Below are 16,791 nucleotides of genomic sequence, written 5' to 3' on the forward strand. Positions count from 1 at the left end.
TATGGAGTCTTAGAGAATAAATCCTGACAGTATGATTTTTTTTTTTTCCATGCGTGCTACTCAGTAGTATCTTACAAATGATAAATCAAGACTGTTTTCCACTGAAGGAGAGGTCTGGCTTTATCTTTGCTATTCAGATAGTATCCAGTGCCAAGAGTACAGAGAGCCGAAGGACAAGTTCAGTGTGAGGATTAATTTTTCCAGGTCCCGCTGAGATTTGTATTGCAGTTGTTTTTTGACCTTCTCTGTGTGAGTTATAAGGTTGACTTGTCTCATGAGGACTTCTAAGGGAAACTAACAAATATTTAATTTTTCTTGGTTTCTCATCGGTTCGTCATGTTCGCCTCATGTCACTCCCCACATTGAACCAGTACATTCTATTGCCACAACAGAAATCAGAACCCTTTGACCTTGCTGGCGTGGCCAAGGTAGGGAGGATCAGCAAGGGTAATTACCTCATCATTTTGGCCTTGTGCACAAAAGGTATCTTCTGCTTAGTTTTGTTTCTGTGATCTGCCGTAATTATGTATCATTTCATATGTGCATTTATTTTTTAGATATCTCACACAGTGTAAGCTGACTTCTATTCCTTTTATAATCACATATCAATTAATGTCTAAAAGTCTAATAATCGAGTCCTATCATTAATAATGTATCGTATGGATGGAATTTTCTCACCTGATACACAGGTTGTAAGAGATGGGTGTAGAGGGAGAAGGAAAAATTATTATTATTGGATGGATTACCATTGACATGAATCCTTTGCACTGTTATATTCCCCTGGGCATCCATTTCTCCATAAGACCATAGGAAATTTTATAATACATTTGAAAATATAGCAAATCTGATTTCATAGTCCTCCGGGAAGACGTATATATATATAAGGTAATTTAGGCTGTGTTCTTTAGGTTGCCTTTGGAAACATTGGTGCCTTAGCTGTGTGGGCCTTCACTTTCCAGTGGCCATCAAGGTTGGGGTGTAGTGGACCATGGTAGAAAACCATGTGGAGCTTCGTGCATGGCTGGGACCCAGAGGATAACTTTTAGGGATTAGGATCTAGGAGGAGAGGCCTGGCAGTTACCAGGGGTCTATACTGATGGCTGTGTGGCTGTTACCTTTCAGTGAGCCTGGCCTGTGGCAGCCCAGCTTCATAGTGTGTTAATCTGTGAAAATTAGTCCTAATATTTCCTTCCAGAACATTCAAAGGAGAGTTCTAAGTCACAGGGGATGACATGGGCTGTGACCCTAAGCCTAAAGTCGCTATTTATATCCAAGGCAAGATAGAATGGAAAGGGCATGGAGGACCGAGAAGGAAGGCCTGCTGCTTACCAACAGGACGTTAGCAAGTCCCTGACCTCTCAGAACCTGCGTGTCCTCATCTGTACCATTGAAGTAATAGTACCGGCTTCCCTCCTGGGTAGAGGAGCAAATGAGACGGTAGATATGATGACAGAGGACCATTTATAGAGCTGTTACCACTGTCCCTCTGTTTGCTGTCTGTGGTTAATATTTCCACATTCCTGTGAGTGCTTTCTATGACAATAAACAGAGTCAAAGAATCTTCTAGGAAGAGTTCTCAAAGATCGGTGAGTCCAAACCTGCCCATTCCTGATGAAATTGAGGCCAGAGAGTTCAGTGCCTTGCCCAGGGTCTTGCAGTGAGTTTGTTGTAGAATCATAGACTCTTGCTTAACCAAAGAACTAGTAGGAAAGTAAGAAGGCTTTTCCTAAAATGCAGATCTTTTCAGTAATGATTCCTCTCCACAGAAAATCCATTGTTTCCCTTTACAGGAGGGCTATTGTAAAGGCTTTTCTTGTTTGTTTGTTTGTTTGTTTCGGGAGGTGGGGAGAGGGGGAGAGTTGTCTTCTTATAACATGTATCTGACTTTCATGTTGCCTAGAGCAGCAATGACAGTAAAGCTACAAGTCTTTGCTCTTTTGTGATTGGAAGAACTGGAAGCTAATTAACTTTTCTGGGTACCTTGCTGTATATAGACTTCTAAAATAATTGATATGTTTCTTCTTCCAACAAAAGGGAATGGATGTCATTGACATTAGCGTTTTACCCACTGATGGGCATAGATAAGGAGCCAAAGTTATTTTAAAGAAAAAGGTAATGGAAACAGATACACTAGGCTTGGGCATTCTGGTTCTAAGTTTGGAGCCTTAAAATAGCTAGAAACAGCTGATCTCATGGCCTCCACACCTGGGCACAACTCCCCAGGACTTCATTTTGGAACATTAAAAGCAGATGACCCTGGAAAGCTTCATTTTGCATGAGCCTATACCAGAGTTAAAAAATCAAACGTACTCGACAACATGATTATCTTTTTGGACAACAAATGTAAAATCTGTCACCCTCATAATGCAATACATGAAGTTTCCCACAATCACAAATCACAAACATGAACCATTTATGTGAAGCCAGCTTGGTGAAGGGCCAACATTCGTCATGTAGTTTTTTTATTTTTCAGACTAAATAACACTAAAAGCTCCAGTTGTTTTGTGGGAAGCCGTCCAGCCATGTTTGCATCTTCAAGTGCAGCTGAGAATACACTGAGCCTGCTCTCACATCTCCCAGATTATTTGTGGTTCTTTGAAACCATCCCAATGTCCTGTTTTTCTGGGGTAAACAGCTGTGAGCTGTCTGATAAGGGGCCACAGGTCAGCTGTGCAGGCCCTTTTGAGTGACCTCCTGACTCTGCTTTGCTCTGCCTCTCTGCAGTGTGTGCTTCCTGATGAAGCCTGCACCTCGCTGGATGCCTCGATGATCTGGGCCATGATGCAGAATAAGAAGACGTTCACCAAGCCCCTCGCTGTGATCCACCATGAAGTACAATTTAAAGGTGCGTTTCAAGGAGGCACAGTCAGAGAAGCCTGAGGGCTGCTCATTAAGAGGCTTCAATACTGTAAATCAAAGTCCACTTGTATTCAAAAGAAATACAAAATTAAAATACAAAATTAATAGCCAATTAGTAACTTTAGAATAGAATTCTTTGCCCAAGGAGTATTTTATTTAGTTGGTTCTCCTGCTGGCATGCGGTTAGTGATACCTTTGCAAATGATTTCCTTATTTATTTATTTATTTTCCCCTTTTTGGCCATGCTGCACGGCATATGGGATCTTAGTTACCCAACCAGGGATCGAACCCGTGCCCCCTGCAGTGGAAGTGTGGTCTTAACCACTATACTGCCAGGGAAGTCCCAATGATTTCCTCTTTAAATATTAGATCAAAGTCTAGGTTGCCTCCATCACATCACGATGTCACTCTCCCTTGCGTGCAAATATGCTTCCTTGAGGAAGTGTAGGAGAGGGTTAGAGTTCCTGCTGGAATTGCATGGAGTCCATAGCCCATTTTTCCATGACCTACTGGGAAAGGTTGTACTGGCTGCAAGCTATTAGAGTACTTTTTCCGGACCGCAGATGCCTTTGGGGAGGGCACTATCTATGTGAACACCATCCATCTTAGGTGTCACAGCCGAAAGAAGGCTGAGAACTGTTCAAGTGCATTTTTATAATTTAGTTTTAGAATCTTATGCACAGCTCTTGGCTTTCCCTGCTAGCTGGCTGTGGCACTTTGGAGCTCTCCCCTTAGGTCCTGGGGTTTCATTTTCTTTATCTGGAAAAAGAGGGGTTTCGACCAGATGACCCTCAGAGGCCTTTTCAGCTGTAACACTCAGCTGTACTGTTTGAAGAAGCAAAACCATTTTTCATTCACTTCCCAGCCCTCCTAAAGTTGGTGTGAAATGTACACGTGGGATGTTTATTGGTTCCTCATCAATGTTTTTGTTGTTGTTGTCTGTTTTACGTTATTAGGTTATTAGTTGGTTTTCAATAGTTTGAAACAGCTATAACAGCCTCAGTCTTTCTAAGTGGATTGCCCAAATAGTTCCTTGTTTTTTGGGTCCAAGGGAAAGAAATAAGAATAAATTAACTGTGTTGCAAAGTATATGTGACGATTGGGCGACAGCTGGCTCTGTTTTGTGCTGTGAAAGTGGTTTAACAACAGCAACAGCTACCTCTACTCCATCTGTTACTCTTACCTGTTTTGAGAGAGGTCGTTCTGCTGGTAACTGAAGGCAGCAACTTGCTTTTTCCTGTGCCAGACAATAATTAGGCATCCGTATAACTTCCAGTAATTCATTCATCCATTCTTTTAATTCTGGTGGTATTTTTCTAAGTAATTCCTCTTTTATTTAAACTTTGTAATTATCCTTAAAGGTCAGTGTTTTCTTTACATAAAAGTTCAAGAGTAAAGTTTTACCAAATATCAAAGCAATTTCATGAGATTTGCTAATTGAGAGTAGATTTTAGTGGAGAAGCATGCAGTGAAGAAAGTTTATTGCTTCGGTTTGTTAAACAAATTGAGAAGGTTAGACTGTAGGCTGGCTTCCCAGAGCAGAGGCTGTATGCAAATGCTCTTTCTAACTTTACACTGAATGGGGTAGGTTTTCTGGCAGTTTTTAGCTTTATGAGTGACTCCTCCCACCTTTTATGTTTATTTTCCTTTGACTCTAGAAGCATTTCTCCTCAATGCAGGCCACTGGGGTCTGTGCTTTCCTTCTACCTCTCAGTGATTTGGAATAATCATTTATAAGGGGAGTGTGGCCATTTGCCTGATAACATTGGTCTCTTTGAAAAATAACAGGATCATGAATGTTCTTCCTGCCAGACAGCCTAATGTGTTACTGTAGTAAGATAACATACTATAGTATCTCTGGAAGTGGGCAGATGTCTTGTTGGGAATAACTTTGGGGGTAAAAATTTCCCAACCAATGGGATGGTTTACTGTCTTTTTACTATATGGGTGCTCTTTGGAGACTGGACCAAAGTTCTAGCTCTCCCTGGCCATTTGGTCCATCTTATTTCTCAACACTTGGGTTTTCTCGGGCAGATAGAAGTTTTCAGCTTCACAGCCAGCCACAGGGCTGCTCTGTGGCTACCACTGCCAGTAGCATGGACACATTTCAGGTGGTGTTTCTTCCTTCTGTGGACAGGGAGAATAGGCCATCTAGACTAAGTAAATAATTCTGGGTCCCTCCTCTGGGCCACTGTTTTTAATGGAACTTTCCTGAACCTTGCAGCACATCTTTGCTACCTTTGATATCTCAGTCCCTTGGGAACCAACATTGGATTAGAATTCTTTTGCTTCTTAAATTTTCAATAATAGATGTTGATGGTAGTGGCAATGATGGAGATGGAGATGATGATAATGATGATCTAACATTTATTGAGCATTTACTTAGTACAAGGCTCTGTGCTAAATGCTTTATGTGGATAATAGTATATGATCCACATAGCCCCTCTGTGAGGCAACTATAGTATAGAGCAAGGATGGCCAAGGCATATAAATAAATGGTGGGTCTGGGATTCAAATCAAGGAACTTTGATTCCAGAGCCTGTGCTCTTAAACCCTATGCCTTGTCCTAGGGGGAGGTTGATTCTAGTTTTTAATAAAAACTGCAAGCAACATAGGCATCTGTCTCTTCATACCCCTCTTCCTGGCCCCTTCCCCTGTTCATGCCGCATCACACTGGTATGCAAGTTAGCACCCAAGTACTCTAATAATTATGAAATGAAAAGAAGTTGAAGAATTTACACTATTGATACTATGTGTTAAACGGATAACTAATGAGAACCTACCTTATAGCACAGAGAACTCTACTCAGTGCTCTGTGGTGACCTAAATGAGAAGGAAATCCAAAAAAGAGGGGATATATGTATATGTGTAGCTGATTCACTTTGCTGTACAGTATAAACTAGCACAATATTGTAAAGCAACTATACTTCAATAAAAATTAAAAAGAAAAAGAAATGGGTTTAAAGGAAGAGGAGAAATGCAATAATTTGAGAAAATTTCTGTTTTCCAGCAATATATTTTATTACTTATTTTAAGTTTTCATTTTAAATTTTTTATTGATTTTTAATTATAAAATTAATACCTATTCATTCTAACAGTTGATGCAATATTAAATGTATAATAAAATAGGTAATAACTAGTCCTTAAGCCACACCTGGTTAATGAAAGTTAACAATTTTTGTATCCTGTGTATATCTTTCCATCCCTTTCTCTATGCTCATATAACCGTATACAAATAAGTAGAATCTTTTCATTTTCAAAAAAAAAAAGAATTTAAGGAAAAAAGTCTGTTCCCCAAAGGGTTAAGATGTTGGGAAACATGTAAACTGTTTAAGAGAGTATTAAAGTTTAGGACAAGTTCTGTGACTTTGAATTGTAACTCACAAAAAAGCCCAGGAAACGTGAATAGTTTATGCAGATTATGGTTTATGGCAAAACAATTAAAATAGTTGAGATGGTGCTGTCCTACCATATTTTCTGAAATATTTTGAAGTATAGGCAGGTTAGTGCTGTTTGCTTTGGATGCTGTGACCACTTTTTACAGCATCTGAGAACACTTGGGCTTACATAATAAAAATGATTACACCATGTCAGTGATGATTTTATTTTTTAATGGTGAAAGGGAAAAGTAATCATCTGAAATTTAGGGCATATATATAAAAAAAATTGGGGGCACAAAAGAACATCCCCAAATTTGCCATGATTTATATACAATATATAATTCTTAGCAAGTGTTTAAAATACTGAATTTTCTCCATATTTCTACCACATAACTTTTTTTTTTAAAACATCTTTGTTGGAGTATAATTGCTTTACAATGGTGTGTTAGTTTCTGCTTTATAGCAAAGTGAATCAGTTATACATATACATATGTCCCCATATCTCTTCCCTCTTGCGTCTCCCTCCCTCCCACCCTCCCTATCCCACCCCTCTAGCTGGTCACAAAGCACCGAGCTGATCTCCCTGTGCTGTGCGGCTGCTTCCCACTAGCTATGTATTTTACACATAACTTTTTAAAGATTAAAATGTGCTCAGGACAGTACCTGGCATATCATGGGCACTCAGTAAATGTTAATTTCCTTTCCTTCCTCTTAACATCTCAGCCAAACTAGGGTTTTTGCGGGGGATTAGAGGGGAGTGGAAGGGAAAGTTGTGAACGTCAGTTGGAAATTAATCCAAGAGAGGCGTTACTTTTTGGAACACATTTGATTTTTCCAGAACAAAAATAGTCTAAAGCACCAGCCAGGTTTTGTCCTCAGGCTGAGGTAGAGATGAGGGGAAGCTGAGTAGAAAGATGGTATGAATGTTTAATTAACAGACCAAGACATTCAGTCTCTATCCAGTAAGGAAGAGATATCATAGGGTTTCTTTTTCATTCAATGTGCTTCACATTTTGAAAACTTTTTACTTTAGAAAAGTTCAAATCTAAACAGAAACAGAGGTAATAGTAGAATGAACTCCCATAAACCCTTCAGTTGGTTTCAACAATTACCAATTCATAGCCAGTTTTGTTTTATCACTTCCTGTCCCTGGATTGTTTTGAAGGAAACCCAGACATCTCATTTTATTCACAAATAATCCAGTATGCACCTTTAAAAGTTGAGACCCATCAAAGATCTCAAGTAGAGAACCGATGGTCAGATCATTTAGGAAGGCTACTCTGAAAGCAGCATGGAAGTTGAGTTGCTAGGGTATGTATGCAATAATAAGATATATATGATATTTATGGTTATTTATAATGGAAATGTTTATTGAGGACCTACTACATGCTTGGCATATAGTAAACAAATTTTCCTATCTTTGAATGAAGGCTTTACAATCTAATGCACTACTGATGTTTTGGGCTGGATAACTCTTTGCTGTGGGCGTTATCCTGTGAATTGTAGGATGTTGAGGAGCACCCCTGGCCTCTACCTACTAGATGTCCTTAGCAAACCCTTCCACCAGCAGTTGTGACAACCCAAAATGTGTCTAGACATTTCCAAATGTCCCCTGAGGAGCCAAGTAGGCAAAAATCACCCCCAGTTGAGAACCGCTGATCTAGTAGAAGGATGCAGATAAGTGAATAGGCAATTGCAGTGCCTATTGATATTGAAAGAACCCAGAGAAGAGATTAATTAATTTGTTAAGAGTGCAATAAAGTTAGTAAAAAGTATATCTTCAGTGATCTGCACAAGCTTCTTTGTCTCCCCATCCTTCCTTCTGTGTCAAATACTAATAGATGTGGGTGCCTGTTAGACACCTCATTTCCCTGTGGGCCTGCCTGGTCCTGCCATGTTTAGGAGAGCTGAATTGAAAGCCTGAGGCCAGAAGCTGTGGTCAGTTACTCATGCATAAGCCCAGAAATATCCCTTTTATGAAAACCATGCCTAACAGTCTGAGGAGGGAAATTTTGGTTCTGGGGCAGACCAAAGCTTGCTCAGAGTATATGAAAAGATTTAATTCAGAATGTTGATTATAGTTTGTTCTGTGTGTAAAGAAATCTTTACTGTTAAAATTCTCTTTACAGTAATAGCTAGGATTCCTTTCTTGCAATCGTACCCTGAAACCAAAAGTAAATATTGTTCTGTCCACTCTTTTCCTTTCAGCATGCCAAATCGATCATAGGGTTCCGGTGGAGATCAAACTATTTTAGTTATACTCAGGGGTTATTGGGAATTTTGGAACCCAAGTGTTAGAGGATAAAATCCTTTAACCTTGTATCTGCAGCTTGTGCTTATTATTGTTTATGCACAGAAAGCATGGAGGAACTTCGCCTCTGGGGAAATGAGCAACAACTGTTTCTGCTTAGCTCTATGAGGAGGCCCCTATTCGGGGTGGGGTAAGAGGATTAGGTCATAACGTAAATCCATTAAGAATTTTAAAACAATGTCATCTATCACACAGGCCTTACTATAAAACCTACATTCTCACATCTGATGTCTCCTTAGGGGAGAATGATGATTTGAAACCTCTTGGGGATTTTGAGTGACAGAGTTTAACCATGGGTGGTTGATTGAATGGAACTCTTCCCAGAAGTGTGTATATTTCTCGCATGATGAACGCTATAGAGACCTTTAAATGCCTTTGGACTTAGTTCAGCGTATCAAACCACTACTTCTTGAAGAATTTTGTGGTTAGATACCCCTACTTCATAGGACTCTTGAGAGTTTAAAATGAGAAAATGTAAGTGAAGGTTTTTTGTCAATTGTAGAACACAATACAAATGTACAAATGTAAGGCATCACTGTTGTTACTCTATTGCTGCCAGTAAGGCTGGTGGAGCCAAACTCCCAGGAGACAGTCTCTTATGTGCATTGTGTAGTTGGTGTGTGTTCTGCACACTGAGATAGATTTTCTTTAAAACACACAATTATTTTAATTTTCTTAGTAATTCTATTTAAATATAACTTTCGCATATATCCTGATCTTAGGGCCACTACGCTGCACAGCTCCAGGGGGCATCGTTCAGTTGTAGTGGCTTTGATTCATCCCATAGCATTCCTTTCCTTAGAGCTGGACCATGATACCCCATGCTGCAAGAATGTGATCAACCAGCTAAGATGGTTAATCCCGAGAATTTACAATCCTATCTAGCTTTTTTTATTTTTATAAACATCAACTCAAATGCTGCTTGTTTTGGTCAGTTTTTCACGTTGATTTTTTTGCTTCCCTATGGATTCCAACACAAGGTGTGTGTTCCTTTATTGAATGAAAATGGAGATGAAGAGAGGTCCTAAACACATCACTTTTAAACTCTCAAGAACAGGGGCAGAGTCTGTGTGAGGACTTAACATATTTTTTCTATAAAGGGCCAAATGGTGAATATTTTCAGGTTGTGGCTTATGGAGTCCCTGCCTCGACTATTTAACTGCTGTTGCAGCGTGAAAGCAGCGGTGGACAATATATAAATGAATGAGTCTTGTTATGTTCCAATAAAACTTTATTTATGGAAGAGATTTGACTTTCATATAATTTTCACATCATAAAATCTTATTTTCATTTTTTTCAGTGACTTAAAAATATAAAATTCATCTTTAGTTCACTTAAACAAAACTAGAGTGGTTGGCTGTTATATGCTACCCCCTGGTCTATGATATTCTCACTGTTGAGAATAGCATGTCACTATGCACAAGTACTTTCTTAATCAGTGCTTCCCCAGCTAAGGACAGAGCAACACTCACCAGTCATTTAGCTTACGGGGCAGAATCTGGAATCCTTGGTCAGCCCCTACCCTGATGCTTTCCAGCTCTGACCTTGGGCTGGTCACATGATAACAGTCTCAGGCTTCTCATTGGTAAAATAGTGATAAGAATTCTTTTTCTGCCTGCCTTACGGGGTTGGTTGAAACCTCAAATGAGATTAGGCTTTCTAGCACTTTCTGAACACAAAGGCATTGTATAGAAATGTCAAAGCATATAAGCATTTTCTTATAGTCTTACTCCAAATTTCCTTTATTGCCTTTATTTTCAAAAAGTGCATCAGCATTCTAACCATCCTCCACCAAGCATTTCTGCTAAGGCCGTTCTATGCCAGGCTGAGCCCTGAGGATATACAGATGAATAAGATCTAGACTCTGGGGGTAAACAGAATTGAGAGAATTCCGATGTGATGTGGCACATTTATAACAGAAGAGGGAGGGAATGAGCAGAGGTGGGAGAGACTTGTCCTGCTGGGGTGGGCATGAACTATGAGAGAATCAGAGAAGGCCTCCCTGTGAAAATGCCAGCAAAGCAGGTCTGGGAGAGCGGGGGGTACTTGAGGGGATGGCTTGCAACTTGTGATGACATGGAGCCACATGGAGAATTGGGGGAACTTCACTACAAGGAGCCCAGCACGGGTGAGGAGCTCATGAGGAAAGGAGGCTGGAGAGAGGTGGATAGAGGGAGGCAGACCTCTCTGTGCTGTGCTAGAGAGTTTGGATTTTTTTCCCCATAAACGAAGGGAAGTCATTGAGTGTTTTAATCAGGGCAATAGCATAATCAGCTCTGAGCTCTGGAAAAGTCACTCTGGGGGCACATATGGGGGGAGAAACATTTGGGGTGGGAGCAGTAGTGGTGACAAGGAGACCAGTTAGAAAAGCTCTGTAATAATGCAGATGCGTGATGAGGAGCTGAACTATAGGATGATCGATGGTATTAGGATGGAAGAATGAAGATGCCTTTACAACACTTGTGTACATTAAGAGACTTTTTTGAAAGTCGAATAATATTGAATACATTGGGCTTCCCTGGTGGCGCAGTGTTTGAGAGTCCGCCTGCTGATGCAAGGGACACGGGTTCGTGTCCCAGTCCGGAAAGATCCCACATGCCACGGAGTGGCTGGGCCCGTGAGTCATGGCTGCTGAGCCTGCGCGTCCGGAGCCTGTGCTCCGCAACGGGAGAGGCCACAGCAGCGAGAGGCCCGCGTATGGCCAAAAAAAAAACCAAAAAACAAATATTGAATACACTGGAGAAACACAGGATTTAAAGATATTGGATTCTTTTTTAAATAAACAGAAAGGTATACACACACACACACACACACACACACACACACACGCGCGCGCGCGCGCGCGCGCGCGCGCGAATTATCAGACTCAGATTCCTTAAAGGCGTTTGCCTTCAATTTTTCTTCAAATTGGAGAAACTGTACAATTGATCACTAACAAAGTACAGTGTTTAAAATTTCTGAGTAATCCATGTTATAGTCTTGATATCTAAAGAGGATAATTGACAGAGCTTTTACAGAGGGAGTATTTATTAACAAATAGAAAAGTGTCAGCCTCTGCTGAGATTTCGATGACCTTTCGCTTAGAACTTGGTTTCTCTGTAGAACGCATTGTGATTTATGTTTTTGTTTCAGAAACAGGTCCAAGCATTAAGAAACCGATTCCAGTTTCTCCACGTAAGTCTTTATGCAACTGTTTCGAAATAAAGCCTCCTGGGCTTTTATAAGAATGAGTTGGTTATGGAACATTTGCCAAACTTTGAGTTTTGATAAGAAGACTTCTGCTCTCATTCTCCCTCACCCCATTTTTCTCGAACTTTCTTTTTTCCTTCCCCTGTCATTCCTTCATTCTCCTTTCTTTTTTCCTCTCTACCTTTGCCATTTTAAAATATGAATTTGTTAACCCATTGGTGTGTATCACCTTAATGCGAATGTAGTAACTTTCTTAGTTTTAGAGAAGTTCATCGTCTGCATACTTATATCGATTGTGATCTGAAAGCATTAACATACAGCTATGGGAGGGGTTTGCTTTATGTATCATCAGCAGTATCTACCTGCTCAGAGAAGTAGTGATAAAGGAACTAGCTGCTATACCATTAAGACAATCACTAGTCCAAGGGGTGTTGAGAAGGCTTATAAGACAAAAAGGGAGAGAGACCAACTGCTGCAAAATGATGCGTTGGAAATTATCTGGGCCAATTTCATTGCTTTATACAGAAGAAAACTCTGACCCAGAAGTATTTAAGTGACTTCCCCATGGTTATAATTGTCACTGAGGCAGGACAAGAGCCTGGGCTTTCTGGGTGTGCACCCAGAGCTCTTCTAGATAATGTTGCCTTGTGAGGAGAGTCTATACTTTTTTCCTCTTTAAGACTTTCCAGGTTAGTCTCCATGGCTGACCCCATCACATACATGTAAAAATCAGTCTGGAGAGTTCCTTTATGCTAAGTACTTTATAAACCATTCTATTAAGTGTATTATTTTAACAATATCATGGAATACTATCATGAACCCAGAAAGAGATGCATATGGACACATTCTCTGGTTCTCACCTAGTCTGATTCTCATAAATGACACCTTCATCTTTAGAATTTTAGAATATTTTCATTAAAAACTTTTACTCATGCCTCACTTTTGCATCTGTAGGCATGAAAAGACAAGTCATCTTTTTTTTTGCGGTACGTGGGCCTCTCACTGTTGTGGCCTCTCCCGTTGAGGAGCACAGGCTCCGGACGCGCAGGCTCAGCGGCCATGGCTCACAGGCCTAGCCGCTCCGCAGCATGTGGGATCCTCCCGGACCGGGGCACGAACCCGTGTCCCCTGCATCGGCAGGTGGACTCTCAACCACTGCGCCACCAGGGAAGCCCAAGCCAAGTCATCTTTTAATATCTGTCCTACAGACTAAATTAGGTTGATGGCGGCTTGGTTCGTCTTAACCTCCATAGCGTTCTTCCCACTTCTTACTCCTCCTGGGGGATCCCCAGCCCCTTTGCAAACTCCTTTTGTTTACCCCCTGCCTTCAGCAGGTGAGGTAGTGCTGTCCCATTTTTTAGAAGTTAAATGAACACCATAGGGCCCATGGCTAGAAGAGTAGGGACCAGGACTTGGGAATTTGGATCCTTCAGAATCTTCTCTACCACATTATACTTTTCCTGAGCCCTTTCAAGTGCTGGGGCTGCTCAAGGGTCACCTTTGTCTACACCTGTATCTTCTACCCTGAAGTTATTGAATTTACATAGAGATCAACTGGAGTCACTTCTGACTGGAGAGGAGCATAGAAACAGTATTGAAATAATGGGGAGATCCTGTACCTTCAATTTATAGTAAAAAAAAAAAAAAGAGAGTAGAAATTTTATTCCACCAAAAACCTCTCTCCCTTGGAAACTGATTTTTACTTTTTATAAGTGATCCAAAGAAGGTAGTTCTCTTAAATGAAAGGAAGTGTTCTATTTCTGTGGCCTAGAGTTAATTTCAAATATAAAAATCTTTGCCAAATTGAGGAACAATTGGTTCTATTTATATGTTTTGCTGACCATAAAATTGACATCACTCCCCACTGAGGAGTATTTCCGTTCACCTTATAGAAAGATCATGGTTGGAAAAGTGTTAAAAAGTAAGTTGTGTTCAATGACACAGTAGGTAATTGTTGAGATGGAGGGTTTAATGTGAGGAGGTCAGTGAGATTTTATAATCCATAGGAATAGTTTATCCTTATTGTATGTTTTCTCCTTCTCACCACCTTTCTTCCTGTTATCTTTCATACTTTTAAATGTTCATGAAGGTATGTTTGTAAAGTGTTTGGAGTGTGTTTTTTATGTAGTGTCTTGTTGTTTTCTGTGTAGTGTCTCAGTGTTCAGTGAATAAGAAGCCATGAGTCAGATTTTGATAGAAGTTCACCTTATTTTCCCAAGCATCTTAACCTTTGACTTTTCAAGCCACTTTACCATTCAAATAGTAGGTCTTCAGATTGAAACAATGAACCATAGACCTAAGGTTTTACAGAGTTGACAAATCTGATTTTTTTTAGTAAGTTTGTTGCTCAAAATAAATTGCAAACTGGGGGTATCTTGGAAATCTGAAATTTTCATTTTTCTGTTGAGAAAATATTTGCAAGTCACACATACAGTGTATTTTGTTGGAATCTGCTTTTTATCCTCAGATTTTATTAGCTGGTGCTCAGCCTTTCTGACAATACTTGTGAAACAATATAAAATTGCAGCATGTGATGCAGAGTCACTCAACGTATGCATTGGTTTCTCTTCATTATAGCGATATTCCATGGTCTGGACACCCTAACCGTGATGGGCATTGCGTTCGCAGCATTTGTGATTGGAGCACTGCTGACAGGGGCCTTATGGTACATCTATTCTCACACAGGTTAGTGTGACTGTTGCATATCAGTTGGTGCACATTCCATGTGCCTGGCACACTATAGACACTCAGTGTTTCATTGCATGGATGAATGGATGAAATAATGAATGAAAGACAGAGAAAGTTCATTCCCACCATTTTCACATTTACGTATTGGCATGAATTGGGTTTTGCAAAAATATAATTTGCTTTAAGCAAATCTCTAAATTCCTTTTAGAAAAGGAATGTTTAAACTATTTATGTTAATTACATTTGAGATGTTGCTGAAGTCTAGCTGCTAATAAAGCTATTTTGTGGTTAGCGTTTAATTAAAGAAAGATAATGCACACAAACTGGAAACATAAAACATTCCCCCAAAGCTAAAAACTCAGAATAAACATATAAATGGGCAGGAAGTAAAAAAGGAAGCCAAGGTGCTGAGCACTGTCCACCAGAGGCCCTAATCAATGGCATAAACCAGAATTTCTCAACCTTTTTTAAATCCATACCATGTCTTTTTTGATAAACATAGAATTCTCATGTCTTGCTTGAAAATTATTTAAATTTTCAAAATATATTTTCATGAATTGTAAACAGATAAAAATGGTTGAAACAAAGCAGTTTGTTTTCAAGTTATGCTCTTCCACCCCTAAAAATTCTCATGTGCCTTTCTTCTTGCCCCTTACCCCCAGTCCCAAGGTTGAAACATTCTGGCCTGAACAGAGAACCTGTTCTGACTCCAAGACAGAATGCAGGCCAGGCTCAGAGAATCTGTCGGGCAAGGGGAAGGAACAAATGGACTGCCCTTCTATTGCTTCTTTCTTAGGTTCCTTGCAAATATGGAAAGGAAAGACATGCATTTTGAGGCGTGTCTAGGAAGCTAGTTGGTATTGTCTGTTCTTGGATGCTTGTTTACGCTGTGAAGCTAGGTAAGCTGCTGGATTGATCATTCAGGTGAGACAGGCACAGACTTTCTGTTTAGAATTTCATTAATTCTCCATTGAACCAACACATGCCACGATCTTTGGCCTTACCTTGGGCCATCCAACTAGCCAGGCTGAAACGATGACTGCTTTATAGGGAAGAGAAGCACGGAAGGGCGTTTTGAGAAGTCACATCTTAATCTTCATCAGAATCTTCCCTTCAAATACTGCATTCTCTGACTGACTTACTTTAAATTATGGCAGAAGGAGAAGAATGAACCCTATGTGCCTAGCATGGGAAAGTCACACAGTCCAAAACAAAAGTTTAGGAGTTTAACAGTAGGCTTTGAGTCCACAGATTCCTCGTCAGCATCCTTTGAGTGAAGCCAGTTACCCTTAGACAGCACAGGTTTGAACTGTGAGGGTTCACTTATACGCGGATAGTTTTCAATAATAAATACTGCAGCACTACACGGTCTGCGGTTGGTTGAATCCACGGATGCAGAGGACCTGCGGATGCGGAGGGCTGACTATAAGTTACATGCAGATTAACCTCTGCGTTGTTCAAGGGTCAAGTGTATATTTCACGTGAGAGAAAGGAAATAAGTCTCTTAAGTTTAAGGCTCTGAGGATATATGAACATCTGTGAATCAGTTTAGGAATGTTCTTCATGAACAGCGTATACAAGCACTGGAAGGCACAGCGTTTAGCAGAGGAGCATCTTAGAGTTAATAATTTTGTCACAGGAGTACTGACACATTCACATCTCAGACTCACAGTTCTTTGCAACTTTCCCCAATCCTGCATTGCTGTAAGGTTTAGGGCTGTTGGGCAGCTTATGCTGTATATATTAGGAATGAACTTGAAAGTACGCCTAGAAGACCCTGTAGCCCTGAGAATTTCTACGGGGTAGTCACCCACAGACGCTTACCACGTACCTGCTGAGCCATGACTGGCCTTGGTCATAGATTTGTAAGTAGATTAAAAAACAAAAACAAAACACAAAGGCCTTCCTGTGATGATTTCCAGCAAAATAAATTATGCTGATTTGGAAGCTGAAAGGTTTATAGACACTGTCATTTGGGCTCTAAACCTGTTAGCATCACATATGATACAGCTTCAAATGACTTTTTAAAAATTAATTAATTAATTAATTTAGGCTGTGCCAGGTCTTCGTTGCAGCATGCGGGATCTTTTTAGTTGCGGCATGTGGACTCCCAGCTGTGGCACGCATGCGGGATCCAGCTCCCTGACCAGGGATCGAACCCGAATCCCCTGCATTGGGAGCGTGGAGTCTTACCCACTGGACCACCAGGGGAGTCCCCAAATGACTTTTTATTAAAAGCTATAGCCTATGGTTCATTTTAAAGATTGCTCATAAGGAATACCAGTGTCATGCAAGGAAGAAAAAGGCTCACTTTAGGACCAAATGGTAGTTTCCTATCCAGAACCCCCTCAGTTTCTTACCTGG

At 40.3% G+C, this 16,791-nt stretch overlaps 1 protein-coding gene across 22 annotated transcripts in view; it reads left to right on the plus strand.

Annotated features, from left to right (window-relative positions):
- The window catches only part of TGFBR3 (transforming growth factor beta receptor 3), a 211,519-nt gene that overhangs the window by 177,932 nt on the left and 16,796 nt on the right, over window positions 1-16,791 (plus strand). For 8 of the 22 annotated variants that reach the window (XM_073811166.1, XM_033863587.2, XM_073811152.1 and 5 more), the window contains 4 exons: window positions 372-428; window positions 2,725-2,845; window positions 11,683-11,724; window positions 14,317-14,424. In XM_073811166.1, the coding sequence (XP_073667267.1) occupies window positions 372-428; window positions 2,725-2,845; window positions 11,683-11,724; window positions 14,317-14,424 (328 nt within the window). Of the gene's footprint in view, window positions 1-371; window positions 484-2,034; window positions 2,846-11,682; window positions 11,725-14,316; window positions 14,425-16,791 lie in introns of those variants that run through there. The other 14 variants (XM_019919591.3, XM_073811173.1, XM_019919590.3 and 11 more) reach the window with 12 other exon arrangements.

This window comes from Tursiops truncatus, chromosome 1, assembly GCF_011762595.2.
Source record: "Tursiops truncatus isolate mTurTru1 chromosome 1, mTurTru1.mat.Y, whole genome shotgun sequence".
Taxonomy (NCBI): Eukaryota; Metazoa; Chordata; class Mammalia; order Artiodactyla; family Delphinidae; genus Tursiops; species Tursiops truncatus.